Source organism: Sapajus apella, unplaced genomic scaffold (assembly GCF_009761245.1).
Source record: "Sapajus apella isolate SASKATOON/1434 unplaced genomic scaffold, GSC_monkey_1.0 scaffold15, whole genome shotgun sequence".
NCBI lineage: Eukaryota > Metazoa > Chordata > Mammalia > Primates > Cebidae > Sapajus > Sapajus apella.
Window position 1 is genome coordinate 13,558,225 of NW_022436955.1, and position 16,211 is coordinate 13,574,435.

The window sequence follows — 16,211 nt, forward strand, 5'->3', positions numbered from 1 at the left end:
GCTCTCTGATACGCTGACTGTGTACCCACAGACACTCACCAATAAAGCTCCCACTTCGGCAGGGCAGATGGGTTTGATTTGGGATTTCAGTGCCCATCCTTTTCCAGACACTTGTTTCAAGAAAGCAGGGACTTTGGGAGGCTGAGGCAGGAGAATCACTTGAACCTGGGAGGCAGATGTTGCAGCAAGCCGAGATCATGCCACTGCACTACAGCCAGGTGACAGAGCGAGACTCTATCTCAAAAAAAAGAAAAGGAAAAAGGGACTTACATTACCCATATGATTAACACTGACACCAAAAATAGCTAGTTGAAGATGTTTGGGGCAGTGTCACATACTGGCGAGTGGTAATGGGTAGGGAGGGACTGCTAGGGGTGCTGACTCCTCCTCTCCCTAGCTGATGCTATGCGGCATGCAAGAGATAGACATGAGCGACTGGCAGAAGAACACCATCTACCGGCACTACACCAAGAACAGCAAGCAGATCCAGTGGTTCTGGCAGGTGGGTCCTGGGGCCCAGTCTTTGGCAGGGACATTTGGGCCATCAGGCAAAGGAAATGGGTCCTGAGGAGACCTCATGCGCAAGGACCTTCAGCTTTGACCCAGTCCTCACCTCCCATAGCTTGCAAAAGGAGACGATACACCAGCCTGGGATGAACGGCTGGTTCTAGTGGAGTGGTGGCCAGTGTGTGTGACAGGAGGTTGTCAGTGGTGGATCAGCGTGTGTGACGGGAGGTTGTCAGCCTTGGACCAGCTGGTGTTCAGGGACAGACCTGCAGGCAGACGGCACCTGCCACTGGCTGAGAGGTCCCCTGTCAGCCAGATGGGACAGGAAGGCAGGGTTTGGCTCCAGAAAACAGAAAGAGCTGTCATCCTACGTAAAATTAATGTGTTGATTCCTTAATATATATGGGTTTTGTTGTTGTTGTTATGAAGTATAGCATACAAAAAACCATAACTATTACAGATATTCTTAGTATATGGCTGTATGCATATGCATGTATACAAACTTTTTGTAGAGGTGAAATTTGTATAACATACAATTAACTATTATATATTTTTTTCAATAGAGACAGGGTCTTGCTATGTTGCCCAGCCTGGTGCTGAACTCCTGGGCTCAAGCTGTCCTCCCATCTCAGCCTCCCAAAGTGCTGGGATTACAGGCGTGAGCCACTGTGCCCAACCCATTTAAGTTTTTTAAGATACACAATTCATAATATAGTAAATTTGGTACCAGGAAGGGGGTATGCTATACATATTACCCCGAAATGTGGAAGTGACTTTGGAAAAAAAAAAAAGATACACAATTCAGTGGCTTTCCACTTGGGATTCCTTGGCTTCCCACCCAGGCTGAGGTGGGTGGATCACTTGAGATCAGGAGTTTTAAGACCAGCTTGGCCAACATAGTAAAACCTCATTTCTACTAAAAATATAAAAAGAATAGCTGGGCATGGGGGCAGGTACCCATAATCCCAGGTCCTCGGTAGGCTGATGCATGAGAATCGCTTAAACCTGGGAGGTGGAGGCTGCAGTGAACTGAGATTGCGCCGCTGCACTCCAGCCTGTGCAACACAGTAGTGCCTTCCAGTACATTCACAGTGTCGTGCACCTGTCACCACTAATTCCAGAACATTTCGTCTCCCCAGAAAGCAGCCTTGTACCCATTAAGCAATCACTCCCATCTTGAGTCTATTCCTAAAAAGCAGAACTTGGGTGGGAAGAGAATACCCGGCCCGAGGTGTCCCTGAGACCTAGAGATGTCTCACGGACTGGTGGGAATCTTCTGCAGACACATCCTCTTAGCAAAAGCCCTTCCAGGGTTTCTCAGGTTGGAGGCTGTCACCCCCTGCCCAACTGGCTTTGTGTTCTCAGCCCCAAAGAGGGGCCCTGCTGACCTGGAGAGCTCCTCATTAGGGTGAAGTGCTGGGCGCGGGGGCCACCTCACTGTGCCTTGACTTGCGGAGTTGCAGGTGGTGAAGGAGATGGACAACGAGAAGAGGATTCGGCTGCTGCAGTTTGTTACCGGGACCTGCCGCCTGCCCGTCGGGGGATTTGCCGAACTCATCGGTATGTGTTCCCTTGCCCTCTGGTGCCCTGGCTGGCAGTGAGGACACCTCAGAGGGAGGGGAGACCTGGTGTCTTCTTGGAAGCAGGTCAGCGGGATGGGGAAGAGCTGTGGCCTCTGCATCCTGGAGCCTGTCTGTGTGTGGAGCTGGAGGGTCCTGCTTTGGAATGGGACGTCTCTGTTGACATCTGATGTGTTTTGCCTTGGATCACAGGTAGCAATGGACCACAGAAGTTTTGCATTGACAAGGTTGGCAAGGAAACCTGGCTGCCCAGAAGCCACACCTGGTGAGCCTTCTGGTATTACTGGGAGGTCAGAGAGCCTCAGACTTTGAGCTCCTGGGGCAGCCCAGTGGGTGTAGCAGCCGTATAGCCTCAAGTCTGGCAGTGTTTGCATGGTCCTGGGGTACTGGGTTGGGGAGATGGGACTGTGATGGGCATCTGATGTACCACATTTTACATATGGAACACCTCTGTTCCGGTAGTCCGGGAGCTTCTGGCCTCCTGGGGCTGACTGTCCCGCTTCCCTCCTCTCTTTAGCTTCAACCGTCTGGATCTCCCACCCTACAAGAGCTATGAACAGCTGAGAGAGAAACTGCTGTATGCCATTGAGGAGACTGAGGGCTTTGGACAGGAGTAACCAAGGCTGCCCCTCCCACGTCCCCCAACGCACATGTAGTCCTGAGTCCTCCCTGCCTGAGAGGCCACTGGCCCCGCAGCCCTCAGGAGACCCCCGTGGATGTGGCCCTGTGTGGGACCACACCGTCATCTCGCCTCTGGCAGAAGAGCCTGATCCTAGGAGGCCCTTCGGTTCCCCCACCCACGGAGGGCAGTCTGGAATAAAGCCCCCTAGTTGCCTTTGCCCCACCCTTGCAAAGTTCCAGAGGGCTGACCCTCTTTACGAAACTCCCCCCTCTCCCCTGGGCCCCACCCTGGGTGTGTGTGAGTATGGAAGGGAAGGGGCTGTGGCAGAGGTCCGAGACCTCATGGGCTAGTTTGGCGAGGAGACTGGCCATTGGGGGCGGCTGTTCTGCAATGAGAGAGCCAGGGGTCTTTGCCAGCAAAGGAGGTTCTGCCTGTAATTGACCCTCTGTGATGATTGAGATGAAGTAAGGGTCCAAGGGAGAGGATCCTGGGGCAAGGCTGTCTCCGCCTCCCTCCCTAGCAGGCACCAGCTGTGGAGGCTGAGTTGCAGGACGCATGCTGGCCAGTTCATTCACTCTCAGCAAATGAAGGTTTGTCTAAACTGCCTGGGTATCCGTGGGACAGAAACAGCAAACTCTCCCAGACTTTCTTTGTCCATTTATAAACTTGAAGCGTTTGTGTTGTAGGGTTGCTTTTTGTTTCTTTTGCTGCTGTCACTTTCTGTCCAGGAGCTGGCACCCCAGGGGTCCAAGAGTTCCCCAAACAGCCGCTCCTCACAGGAACCCGCATGGCGGTTCCAGCGCAGCCTCACGGGGACCTCGCCCCTGAGACTGGCAGAGTGGGAGGGGTTGGGGTCCCAAGCGCCACTCCCAGCCTTGCCGCCTTCGATAGAGAAGAAATCCTTTTGCTAGATAGGGTCCCCTGGGCAGCCCCCCGTGTTGGGACACGGGGTCTGGCTGTGGAGCTCCCTTGCCAGCCCCCAGAGCTCCACGTGGGCCTGTTCGTCCCCTATTCAGAATGGAGTGCAGCCCAGCCAGCAGAAAGTGTTCATTCTGCGTAGGTGCGAGGCTTTATCAGCGCACAGGACATGAAAACCAGCAGAAAGGCCCTGAGCTGCTGCATAGCCCGATCTGATTTCTGCATTTCCCGCCAGCCTCCAACATGGGGACTCTGCCATAATTGGAATCTTCATAGGTCATATTGAAATCTTCAAGGTGACTGTGCCCCACTGGGATGTTGGGGCAGTCATCATGGCAGACCCCACAGCCCGGGCCCCCAGCATTCTAGGACCCCAGGCAGCCCCTTGGACGGGTCCTGGATGCCTTCCAAGCACAGTCTCACGCGCACAGATTCTTGGCCTTCCCCCAGCCTGGGAGGCGCAGCCCGTGTCTGCCTCTGTCTTGTGTGCTGATTTGAGTGGCTCAGCTTGCTGAAGTGCAGCCTCTTCTGTCCCTTTCAGTCATTTGCTGTACTTCCCTGTGGCATGCCACCACGGAGGCCACTCCATCGGGTGGGTCAGGGTGCAAGCTGCCAGGCGAGGTTTGGAAGCATCGGGCTCAAGGGCGTTCATGTGTGTTCGTGCGTGTGCGTACGTACGTGTGTATAACTGAAGTGTCTACCGAATGCCCTTTGCTAGCCATGGGTTGTTTTGTAATGCCCACCGCCTGCCTCAGTATTGCCAGTTTCTTGTGCAATAAACAAATCAGCAGCTGTGGGTGGTGTTGGCGTGGATGTTTACAAACCCACTGTCCTCCAGTCAAGAGGCCTCTGGGCCCCACAGACCCTCCAGGCGTGGACAGAGGTGGAAATTCCCTAACCTCTCTGGTTTTGAGAAGCATGTGTGTCCTGGACGGAGGCATCCCCCCACCTCTGGGCTGGAAAACTGAGTCCTGGCCCAGGGGTCACCAGCTTCAGCCCTTGGTTGGCCACCTCACCGCACCCTTTCGGCACCCTCAGCCTCTCGGTGCTGGGCCTGGGTGTCTCCAGGCAGTTGCCATGGGGTGCAGAACGGGAACAGCTGCAGGGTGGGCAGGCTTCCGAAACTGACTTGCAGGGAGAGTGTTCTGGGCAGTCATTCGTCCAAGAAATACTCAGGTTTCACACGTCCCATGATGGTGGAGGGACTCTGTGATCTTGACCTCAGGGTCACGTAAGGGCTTGATGCTACCTACTTCTTTTGCTTTTGACATGTCACCATGCTGATGGGTCTTGATGCATTTGACACGGAAGTGACTTTGTTGTGGACCAGGCAGGGCCCCGACTGTGCCTCCAGTGCTCAGGGGAGCAGAGGTGTTCAGAGCGGGCTCCCTCCTGGGTTCCTCACTGCCTCCAGCTCCAAAACGTTATTTTCAGGCAACAGGGAACAACTGTGCTTTGACAAAACTATTGGAAAAGGTCCAGATGGTTCATGATAAATTCAAGTAAGGCATGCTCAAGGAGAAATAATTCCCCCAACCCTTGTCCCCAGAGGGACCTACAGTTCTCAGTTGGTGATGGTCTTTCCGGACTCTTCTATGTGCATGGGCAAATCATTTACACATACGATTTTTAAATACACCAAAAATGGAATATTGTACATGTTGTGCAACTCACTTTTTTCATTAAATGAGATGTTATTGGACCCCTTCCCATGTTCGTTGATGTAGATACTGCTTAATTCTTTAGCCACTGTGTGATATTCTGTGTTACTGCAGTTCTGTAATATGCTCATCTCCTTCCTAAAGGGGGGTGGCAGTCTTGTCCCACAGTTTGCTGGTGGCTGCGGAGCTCTGGGAAATGCCCTTGGGCTGGTCTGTGTGCTGGTGTTGCTCTTCCACTAGAGGGCGCTCCTAGAAGTTGGATTGTTGATTGTGCACCTTTATTTTTATTTAAAAATTTGGTAAAGGTTTAGTTGAAAGATGCAAAGGGGCAGCTGTGAAAGGCCTCCCTTACTCTTCTGTCCCTCAGCCGTCCTGATCCCCTCCTGGAGGCAACCATTGCTGCTGGCTTATTTTGGATCTTTCCAGATATACTTCAAAAATCCCAATGGGGCCAGGTGTGGTGGCTCACGTCTGTAATCCCAGCATTTTGTGGATTTTTAGTAGAGATGAGTTTCGCCATGTTGGTCAGGCAATTCTTCTGCCTCAGCTTCCTGAGTAGCTGGGGCTACGGCGTGTGCCCCCACACCCAGCTAATTTTTGTATTTTTTTTTAGTAGAGATGGGGTTTCACCATATTGGCCAGGCTGGTCTGGAACTCCTGACCTCGTGATCCACCCGGCTCAGCCACCCAAAGTGCCGGGTTTACAGGTGTGAGCCACCGCACCCGGCCAGAACTTCCATAGTGTTTTCTACAGTAGCGGTACCATTTTACATTCTCACCAATGACACACAAGAGTCTCAATTTCTCCACATCCTCACCAACATTTGCTGTTTTCTTGTTGATATTTTGAATAGTAGCCATCCCAGTGTGTGAGGTGATAGCTCATGGTGGTTTTGACTTGTGTTTCAATAGCAACGTTGGGCATCTTTTCACGTGCTCATTGGCCAAATGTGTATCTTCCCTGGAGCATTGTCTATTCAAGTCCTTTGTGATCATGGTTTTCTTTGATGCCTGCTATCATTTTGGTCTCTTTGGTTGGACTTTGGTGCCATCTTTCTCAATATATTTGATGGTCTACAACAGGGGTCCCCAACCCCTGAGCCACAGAGCAGTGTGGGTCCTTCGCCTGTTAGGAACTGGGCCGCTAAGCAGGGGATGAGCAGCAGTTGAGTGAAGGGCACTCCATCTGTGTTTACAGCAGCTCCCATTGCTCACGTTACACCTGAACTCTGCCTCTGGTCAGGTTAGCAGCCTGGTTAGATTCTCACAAGGGAGCACGAACCCAACTGTGAATCGTGCATGCGTGGGATCTAGGTTGTGAGCTCCTTATAATAATCTAATGCCTGCCAGGCGCGGTGGCTCATGCCTGTAATCCCAGCACTTTGGGAGGCCGAGGTGGGTGGATCACCTGGGGTTAGGAGTTTGAGACCAGCCTGGCCAACATGGTGAAACTCCATCTCTACAAAATTTTTTGTAATTTTTTGTAAAAATACAAAAATCAGTCGGGCATGGTGGTGGGTGCCTGTAATACCAGCTGTTCAGGGGGCTGAGGCAGGAGAATCGTTTGAATCCAGGAGGCAGAGGTTACAGTAAGCCAAGATTGCACCACTGCACTCCAGCCTGGACAACAAGAGTGAAACTCCATCTCAAAAAAAAAAAAAAAAAAAAAAAAAAAGGGAATCTAATGCCTGATGACCTGAGGTGGAACAGTTTCATCTTGAAACCATACCCCATCCCAGTTCGTGGAAAGATTGTCTTCCATGAAACCGGCCCCTGAGGCCAAAAAGGTTGGGGACCACTGGGCTACAAGATACTCCATTCCCAACTTGGGTTCTCTTGCCCCAACACAGAATTAACTACTTTGCTAGCAACGTTTGTTCTTTTGGTGTAAAAAAATTACTCAAAATCAAAACATGGGGTTCTGTCAAAATAGCACAGTGAATTCACGATTTGATCACGCCTCTGCTCCAAATAAAGAAACAAGCTACAAGAAGAGAATAAACAAAAGGACTGGTTCAAAAACACGGGCCAGAAACATCAGAAGTGCAAAACACAGGGAGAGAATAAAGCGGTGGGCTTGCTGCATGCGCACCACGTGCACAGGGCTGAGTGCAGCTGCTGTGGGCTGAGGGGGTCTGAATAAACTCCAGTGTAGACGGGAGGTGCTGGCTCACCGCTTCCCCCCATTTCATGCAAACCAGCAAACAGAGACAATGGCACACTGCCACTGCTGTGCACCTGGGCTATAGCTTTGAGAACAAAAGACTAAGGAGGTAGAAACTCACCAAGCCAAATCCACTTCATGGGTTCTCAACTGGTTCTGGGTGATCTTGTTGGGCCAGGGTCCCAAACTGCCGTTTGAGATCTAGATCAGACCCTAGAAGTGTGGATGACCAGACGGACAGGAGCAAGTCGCTGCAGGAGCATTAGGCGGGAGAGAGCACAGGAGAGCCGGTGAAGGAGCAGCTCCTTATGCAACATCTTTGGCTCCTTCTTTTTCAGTGGAAGGCACCACAGGGGTGGGTCTCTACCTGCTGGCCTTGGCTGTAAGGGGATGGGTGGCAAGTGAGCCTTTTCACTGAAGCCCCAGATGTTACTGTTGGGGCTGTCTTCCCCAGGGTGGCTGGTTTCTCTAGAGATGACGCCTCCGGTCTGCCGCGTGGGGAGGAGGTCATGCCTGAACCTGGGTACACCTGCGTGTAGATTTCCTGAACAGACAGCAGGAAGGAGTGAGCTCTCAGAGCCCAGCTCCCCAGCCTTACCTTTTCTCCTGCTTTCCTGCCCTGCTCCTTCTCCCAGCCTGCAGCTTTGACTCAGCTCCTGAGTCCTGGAGCTTATGCCATCTCTGATCTCCTGCAGGTGGGAGTGGGCAGGTGGCCAGGCTGCGTGGGGACTGGGGAGGACCTGGGTGTCCCACCCATCTGTAGAGAAACTTGTAGCTACTCCAGTTTTCAGCTTTCTACCTCACTCCCGCTTCCTGCTGCCACCAAGTACTAAGTCTCCTGTGGGCTCTGCGGGGCTTACTTAAGTTTGCTTTTTTGTTTGTTTTTTGAGACAGGGTCTCACTCTGTCATCTAGGCTGGAGTGCAGTGGCACAATCATGGCCCACTGAAGCCTCGACCTCCCAGACTTAGGTGATCCTCTCATCTCAACCTCCCAAGTAGCTGGGACTACAGGTACATGCCATAATTTTTAAATTTTTGGTAGAGAGGGGTTTTTGCCATGTTGCCCTGGCTGGTCTCAAACTCCCGAGCTCAAGTGATCCTCCTGAGTGGGTCTCCCAAAGTTCTGGCATTACAGGTGTGAGATACCACATCCTGCTTTTTTTTTTTTTTTTTTTTTTTTTTTTGAGACGGTCTCCTTCATTTGCCCAGGCTGTGCTATGCTGCCATCATAGCTCACGATAGCCATGACCTTCTGGACTCAAGTGACCTTCCTGCCTCAGCCTCCTGAGTACCTGGGACCACAGGCACACCCTACCATGCCTGGCTATTTTTTTTTTTTTTTTTTGCAGAGACGGGGTCTCACTATGTTGCCTAGGCTGCTCTCAAACTCCTGGTCTCAAGTGATCCTCCTGCCTCAGCCTCCCAAAGTGCTGATGTTGCAGGCATGAACCACCATGCCTGGTCTCAGCTCATTTCTTGTCTGCTTCTCCTTCTGCAGTATCTGGGGTTAAAACTTCTTCTTGGCAATTACACGTTCCTCCACCTGGTCGCCACCTTTTCAGACCTTGTTAAACTTCCTGTCCATCACTGAATCCTCCTATTCCTTCCCTTTTTGGATTAAGACTTGAATAAAGCTTTCTTTGCTGTCGTTTTAGCTAGGCTGGAGAGGAAGAAGAGATGTTTCTGTTTTTTGTTTTTGTTTTTTTTTTTTGACACAGTCTCACTCTGTCACCCAGACTAGAGTGCAGACACAATCTCGGCTCAGTGCAACCTCTACCTCCCGGGTTCAAGCGATCCTCCTGCCTCAGCCTCTCAAGTAGCTGGGATTACAGTCGTGCACCACCACGCCTGGCTAATTTTTTTGTATTTTTAGTAGAGACGGGGTTTCACTATGTTGGTCAGGCTGGTGTCAAACTCCTGACCTCAGGTGATCCACCCACCTAGGCCTCCTCCCAAAGTGCTGAGATTACAGGTGTGAGCCACCGCACCTGGCCTGTTTGGTTGTTTTTTAAAAAATAATTTTGGGGCTCTGGTAAGAAATGGTTCATCTGTGCTCTGCTAACTCCCTCTCTTTGATAGACTCGCCTGGGGGCAGAAGAGAGACAACTCGCAGATGGCAGCCTGTGCACAGAGGCCCTTAAGGGGCTTGACTTTTTATTACACTGACTTTCAATGAACCTACCTGCTGCTGCCTCTGTCTTTCTTAGGCCTGAGCCTTTCTGGGTTCTGCAGGGTTCACCTGACCCCTCCTTGGCTAAGCTCCTTCCACCTGAATTCTTGGCCAGGGCTCCCTCTGCCTGGCCACGCCTCCTTCCTGACACCTCCTAGAAATGTGTTGCACACTCTGGTCCACCTCCCGGAGACTACCCCTCAGACTGGGCCAACTGGTAAAATTGAAACATTGTAATATTCCTTCACTGCCATTCTGATGGGGTCTTGGAAGAAAGAAAAGAGAAACACATTTCAGAATGGAATTCTGCTCATTAGCCGAGATGTTTTTGTTTTTGCTTTTTTTGAGACAGGGTCTCACTCTGTCTCCCAGGCTGGAGTACAGTGGCGGATCTCAGCTCACTGCAACTTCTGCCTCCTGGGTTCAAGCGATCCTCCTCCTTCAGCCTCCCGAGTAGGAGGGACTATAGGCACATGCCACCATGCCCGGCTAATTTTTGTAGTTTTAGTGGAGACAGGGTTTCACCACATTGGCCAGGCTTGTCTTGAACTCCTGACCTCAGGTGATCCACCTCCCTTGCTCTCCCAAAGTGCTGGGGTTACAGGTGTGAGCCACAGTGCCCGGCTCATTAGCCAAGATGAACCCCATTCCGCCCACTTCCCTAATAGCACTGACTTGTTTCCTTACGCTGGGTGAGGGTAGAAGGTGAGGGGCATGGGGTAGGGGGTAGGGGGATGAAGCGAGGTGGGGAGAGGGAAGTAGAGGGGTGGGGTGGGATGGATTTGCTTTGCTTTCTTATCTCCTGGACAATGGTGACAGTAGGTAGTCCTGTTTATAAACGAGAGTGGCCAGGTATGGTGGCTTACACCTGTCATCTCAGCACCTTGGGAGGCTGAGGCAGGTGGATCACCTGAGGTCAGGAGTTCAGGACCAGCCTGGCCAACATAGTGAAACCCCCTCTCTACTAAAAATACAAAAATTAGCCCGGCATGGTGGCGGTCACCTGTAATCCCAGCTACTCGGAAGGCTGAGGCAGGAGAATTGCTTGAACCAGGGAGGTGGAGGTTACAGTGAGCTGAGACGGTCCCACTGTAGTCCAGCCTGGGAGGCAGATTGAGACCCTGTCAAAAAAAAAAAAAAAATGGTCAGGCGCAGTGGCTCATGCCTGTAATCTCAGCACTTTGGGAAGTCGAGACAGGTGGATCAGAAGGTCAGGAGTTTGAGACCAGCCTGGCCAACATGGTGAAACCCTGTCTCTACCAAAAATACAAAAATTAGCCAAGTGTGGTGGCACGTACCTGTGGTCCCAGCTACTCAGGAGGCTGAGGCAGGAAAATCGCTTGAATCCGGGAGGTGGAGGTTGCTGTGAGCTGAGATTCTCCCCATTACACTCCAGCCTGGGCAAGAGGGCAAGACTCTGTCTCAAAAAACAAAAAAACCAAAAAACCAAGAGAGTATTTTACTTCTGCAATTTCCACTAACAGTATCCTCATTTTAAGGCACCAAATGAAGGAGGAATTCTTGTTCCTATCTGTGTTAGTGTTACCAGAAAGGGCGTCCTGATCCAGACTCCAAGAGAGGGTTCTTGGATCTCATGCAAGAAAGAATTCAGGGCGAGTCCACAGAGTAAAGTGAAAGCTAGTTTATGAGGGAAGTAAAGAAAGAAAAGAATGGCTATTCCATAGATAGCAGCACTGAGCATGGCTGCTTGGCTATTTTTAGGGTTACTTCTTGATTACATGCTAAATTATGGGGTGGATTCCTCATGAGTTTTTCAGGAAAAGGGTGGGCATGTCCCTTCTTTTATATCATGTAAAATAACTTTTGGATGTTGTTATGGCATTTGTAAAGTGTCACATGCTGCTGGAAGTATCTTTTGGTATGCAGATGTATTACAATTAGAGTATAATGAGCAGCATGGAGGACCAGAGGTCGTGTTGGTCACCATCTTGGTTTTGGTGGGCTTTAGCTGGCTTCTTTACCACAAAGTGAGAGTGTGTGTGTGTGTGTGTGTGTGTGTGTGTGTGTGTGTGTGTGTATAAGAGGTGGGGTCTCGCTCTGTTGCCCCGGCTGGAGTGCAGTGGCAAATCACAGGTGCGATCCCACTACTGATTAGCCCAGCAGTTTTTGACCTGTGCCATGTAAGGTCTATTGCCGAGTTAAATGAGGAAACGGAGGCCGGAAAAAGAAAAGTAAAAGCCAATTTATTCACCTCCTCAGCGAGGTTCTACAGTCTGAACAAATGGCCAGAGAAGTCGCGCTTGACTCGCCTGAGCATGGGGTTTTATAGGGAGCGAAGGCATTTTGATTGGTTGTGGGGAAACCGGACGTGGTTGGGGCAAGCTGCTATTGGTAGGTAGGCGGGATTTCCGGTGAGCAGGCTGCCCAGGGGGAATGGGACCTGGACGGAGCAAAATGCTATTGGGCAGGTTTTGGCGGGGCTTCTTTTAAACTTTGGCGGGGTTTTCCAACGTCGGGCTAGGTGCCGGCTGCAGGGCTTGATGTCGGGCGCGGAGTGGTGAGTAGTTTTTAGGTACGGAGAGGGATGGGCGTGTCCGATATCCCAACGACGCAACAGGCCTTACACTCCGTTTTCGACCTGGGCCGGTTCACCCCTCCTTAGGCAACCTGGTGGTCCCTCGCTCCTGGGAGGTCACCATATTGATGCCGAACTTAGTGTGGACACCTGATTGGCATAGCACACTACAGCCCAGAACTCATCCTCCCACCTCAGCCTCCCGAGTAGCTGGGACTACAGGCACGCGTCACCGTGCCCAGCCCACAAAGTGTTTTATCAGCAGGGTCTTTATGACCTGTATTTTGTGATATTAGTCTTGCCAACCTCCATCCTGTGACTGAGAATGCTGAACCTCCTAGGAATGCAGCTCGGCAGATCCCATCATCATTTTATCTAGCCCCTTGTCAAGATGGAGTGACTCTGGTTCGTATGCCTCTGACAGTAGCTGGATTTTTTTGGCGTTTTACCATGTTGGGCAGGATAGTGCTCTTGTTGCCTAGGCTGGAGTGCAATGGCGTGATCTTGGCTCACTGCCTCCTGGGTTCAAGTGGTTCTCTTGCCTCAGCCTCCCAAGTAGCTGGGATTGCAGGCTCCCACCACCATGGCCAGCTTATTTTTATATTTTTAGTAAAGACGGCGTTTTACCATGTTGGCCAGGCTGGTCTTGAAATCCTGACCTCTGGTGATCTACCCGCCTTGGCCTCCCAAAGTGCTGAGGTTACAGGCATGAGCCACAGTGTCTGACCTAGTAAGTGGACTTCTTAGGTGGCCTCTAATGCTCCCCACCTGGTGCTCCCACCTTGAGAGTGGGCTGCCCTAGTGACTTGCTTCTACCCAATGGAACATGGCCAAGGTGATGGGATGTCACTTCTGTGATTCAGTTGCAAAGAATCGGGACCTGTCTCACTGACTCTCCCCCTCGACTGCTGGCCTGTGTCCCTCGCCTGCTGGTCTGTGTGCTCTGATGGAGCAAGCTGCTCGCTGTGTTAGGCCCACGTGGCAGCCAGGCACGGTGGTTCACGCCTGTAATCCCAGCACTTTGGGAGTCTGAGGCAGGCGGATCATGAGGTCAGGAGTTCGAGACCAGCCTGGCCAACATGGTGAAACCCCTTTTGTATTAAAAATACAAAAAATTAGCCGGGCACAGTGGCGGGTGCCTGTAATCGCAGCTACTCGGGAGGCTGAGGCAGGAGAATCGCTTGAATCCAGGAGGTGGAGGTTGTAGTGAGCCAAGATTGCACTGCTGCATTCCAGCCTGGGCGACAGAGCAAGACTCCATCTCAAAAAAATAAAAATAAAAAAGGGCCATGTGGCAAGGGATTGAAGGCAGCCCTATGTCAACAGCCAGCAAGGAATGCCCCAGGTCCACAGCCCACGAGAAACTGAATCCTGCCAACAGCCACGTGAGCCTGAGCCCAGATCCTTCCTTTGCTGAGCTGGCGGCTACCACAGCCCAGCGGACACCCCGACTACAGCTGGTGAGCAACTTGGAACAGAGACCCAGGTGAGCCGTGTGTGGGCCTCTGAGCCACAAAAACTGTGAGATAACAAATGCGTGTTGGAAGCAGCTAAACTGGATGATAATTTTCTAGATAGCCATAGATAACCAGTACACCATCCTCCATCAGATTAAATGTCCTTGGATTAGTGTCCCTTCTATTTCCTGGTTCCTGGATATGGCCATGATTTTTGATAAAGCGCTGTGGCAGGGAGATTATCTGTAGATCAGTAAAATCATTCCAACACAGGCCGAAAGAGAGCAGGGAGCAGGCTTGCCCTTCTTCCTCTTCTTGGGGCAAGAGAATACTGGGAAGTGGGAGTCATTTTAGTCCCTCCCCTGGAGCCCAGTTTCCAGCCTGACATCATTTGCCCGGCAGTGCCGGTGGTCCCAGGGCCCTCAGGTCTGGCCCAGCCTGCGATAGTGGCTCTCGGCCTTGAGATGTCATTAGTTCTTGTCTGGGCCTCCAGCCAAACATAGTTGGCAAGTCACATCCAGTCTCTCAAGGACAATTTTGGGGCCATTTGCTGTGAAATTATAGGGTGAGCAGCAGGGTAGATGGTGCTATGACAGCAGCAGATTAGCCTGAAGGGCAGCCACCGCAGCTCTAGGACTCCCGCTGAGGCTGGCTTAGGGCACAGCTCTCGCTCCATGATGGCCTCCCCAAGAGCATCTGGGGCCTGGTGGGCTGTGGGTGCAGAAGAAGCGTTGTATCTTCTGGGAGGGTATCCATTTCACCCCTAAATCTTCGGATTTTATTTTATGTCATTTATTCATTCATTCATTTCATCATTCATTCATTCATTCATTTTGAGCCAGGGTCTTGCTCTGTTGCCCAGGCTGGAGTGCAGTGGTGCAATCTAAGCTCACTGCAGCCTCAAACTCCTGCCTTTGGGGGGATCTTTCTCAGGAGTGCTTGGGGCCATACCTCTCCTGTGCTTGAGCTTCTGGTGGCTCAAACTCCTCAAAGTCTCCAAATCCTTCCACCTCAGCCTCCCGAGTAGCTGGGACTGTAGGCACATGCCACCATGCCTGGTGAAATTTGTCCTGTTTTTTATTTTTTAGATGGGAGTTTTGCTCTCGGTGCTCAGGCTAGAGTACAATGGCATGATCTTGGCTCACTGCAACCTCCACCTCCCGGGTGCAAGCGATTCTCCTGCCTCCGCCTCTCAAGTAGCTGGGATTACAGGCATGTGCCACCACCACACCTGGCTAATTTTGTATTTTTAGTGGAGACGGGGTTTCTCCATGTTGGTCAGGCTGGTCTCAAACTCCCAACCTCAGGTGATCTTCCCACCTTGGCCTCCCAAACTGCTGGGATTACAGGTGTGAGCCACTGCACCTGGCCTCGTCTTAATTTGTTTTGAGACAGGGTCTCACTCTGTCACCCAGGCTGGAGTGCACCCAGCTAATTGAAATTATTTTTGGTAGAGGTCAGGAGTTCGAGACCAGCCTGGCCAATATGGTGAAACCCCATCTCTACTAAAAATACAAAAATCAGTCGGGTGGAGTGGCAGGCACCTGTAATCGCAGCTACTTGGGAGGCTGAGGCAGGAGAATCGCTTGAACCCTGAGTGAGAAAGGGGTGGCCTGTCCTAAGAGTGAGCTGAGGCTGGGGTGGCTGAGCAGGGGCAGCATGAGATGAGACTCGTAGGTTGGGGCATGTCCAGGTCACGCATGGGACCTGCCGCAGGAAACCATGAACCCTGATGAAGAGCTTGGGTTTTCATTCTTAGAGCAATGGGAAGCCACCAGAGGCTCAGGCATACAAGAAGTGTGACCCGAGGTACACCCAAGAAAGATCACCCCAAAGGCAGGATGGAGCGTGGGTCCCCTGGAGCTGGAGGGATGCAGGGAGTGTGGTTAGGAGGCACCGTGATCTTCCAGGAGAGGCGATGGCTTTGGGTTAGGTGTTGACTTTATACGGAATGGAAAATGAAAGACCCGTGCTGTCTTTGGGGTGCAGCTGACATGATTCTGCCAGTGGATTGGAAATGGTGCATGAGAGAAAGGGCAAAGTCAAGGATGACGTCTGGATTTTTGGCTTGAGAAACTGGGAAGAGGATGGTACTATTTACTCTGATGTAAAAGACTGGGGCTAGGGGGCTGCAGGGGCCAGGGACGAATACTCTCTGGAAGAAAGAAAGTTGAATTCGATTTCTTACCACAAACAAGGTGAAAGTTTTATAGAGGTCTTAAGCTCCAAGGGCAAAGAGAACATAAGAGAACTCAGTGGCAGACGAGGATGGCCAACATAGTTTTACAAGGCAGAGAGCAGGTGGAGGACTATAACTGATCAAGCAGAGCAGGAAGTTGCACTGCAGGGGAGGCTGATGAGAAATGAGCCACTTCGTCTAGTACAAGCCTTGAGAGACTCAGGGTTTGGGGCAGCAAGAAGGCAAGGGTGATAACAGGGCCTAAAATCAAGTGGAGTCAGGTAGGCGTGGTGGCTCACACCGGTAACCCTAGCACTTTAGGAGTCCAAGGCAGGCAGATCATGAGGTGAGGAGTTCGAGTCCAGCCTAGCCAACATGGTAAAACCCCATCTCTACACTAAAAATAATTAGCTGGG

At 51.5% G+C, this 16,211-nt stretch overlaps 1 protein-coding gene across 5 annotated transcripts in view; it reads left to right on the forward strand.

Annotated features, from left to right (window-relative positions):
- The window catches only part of WWP2 (WW domain containing E3 ubiquitin protein ligase 2), a 172,642-nt gene extending 168,219 nt beyond the window's left edge, over nt 1–4,423 (forward strand). For 3 of the 5 annotated variants that reach the window (XM_032284332.1, XM_032284335.1, XM_032284336.1), the window contains 4 exons: nt 398–502; nt 1,971–2,067; nt 2,280–2,352; nt 2,605–4,423. In XM_032284332.1, coding sequence (XP_032140223.1) covers nt 398–502; nt 1,971–2,067; nt 2,280–2,352; nt 2,605–2,704 — 375 coding nt within the window. In that variant the 3' untranslated portion in view covers nt 2,705–4,423. Of the gene's footprint in view, nt 1–397; nt 503–1,970; nt 2,068–2,279; nt 2,353–2,546 lie in introns of all 5 variants that reach the window. The other 2 variants (XM_032284334.1, XM_032284333.1) reach the window with 2 other exon arrangements.
- The last annotated feature ends 11,788 nt before the right edge of the window (nt 4,424–16,211 follow it).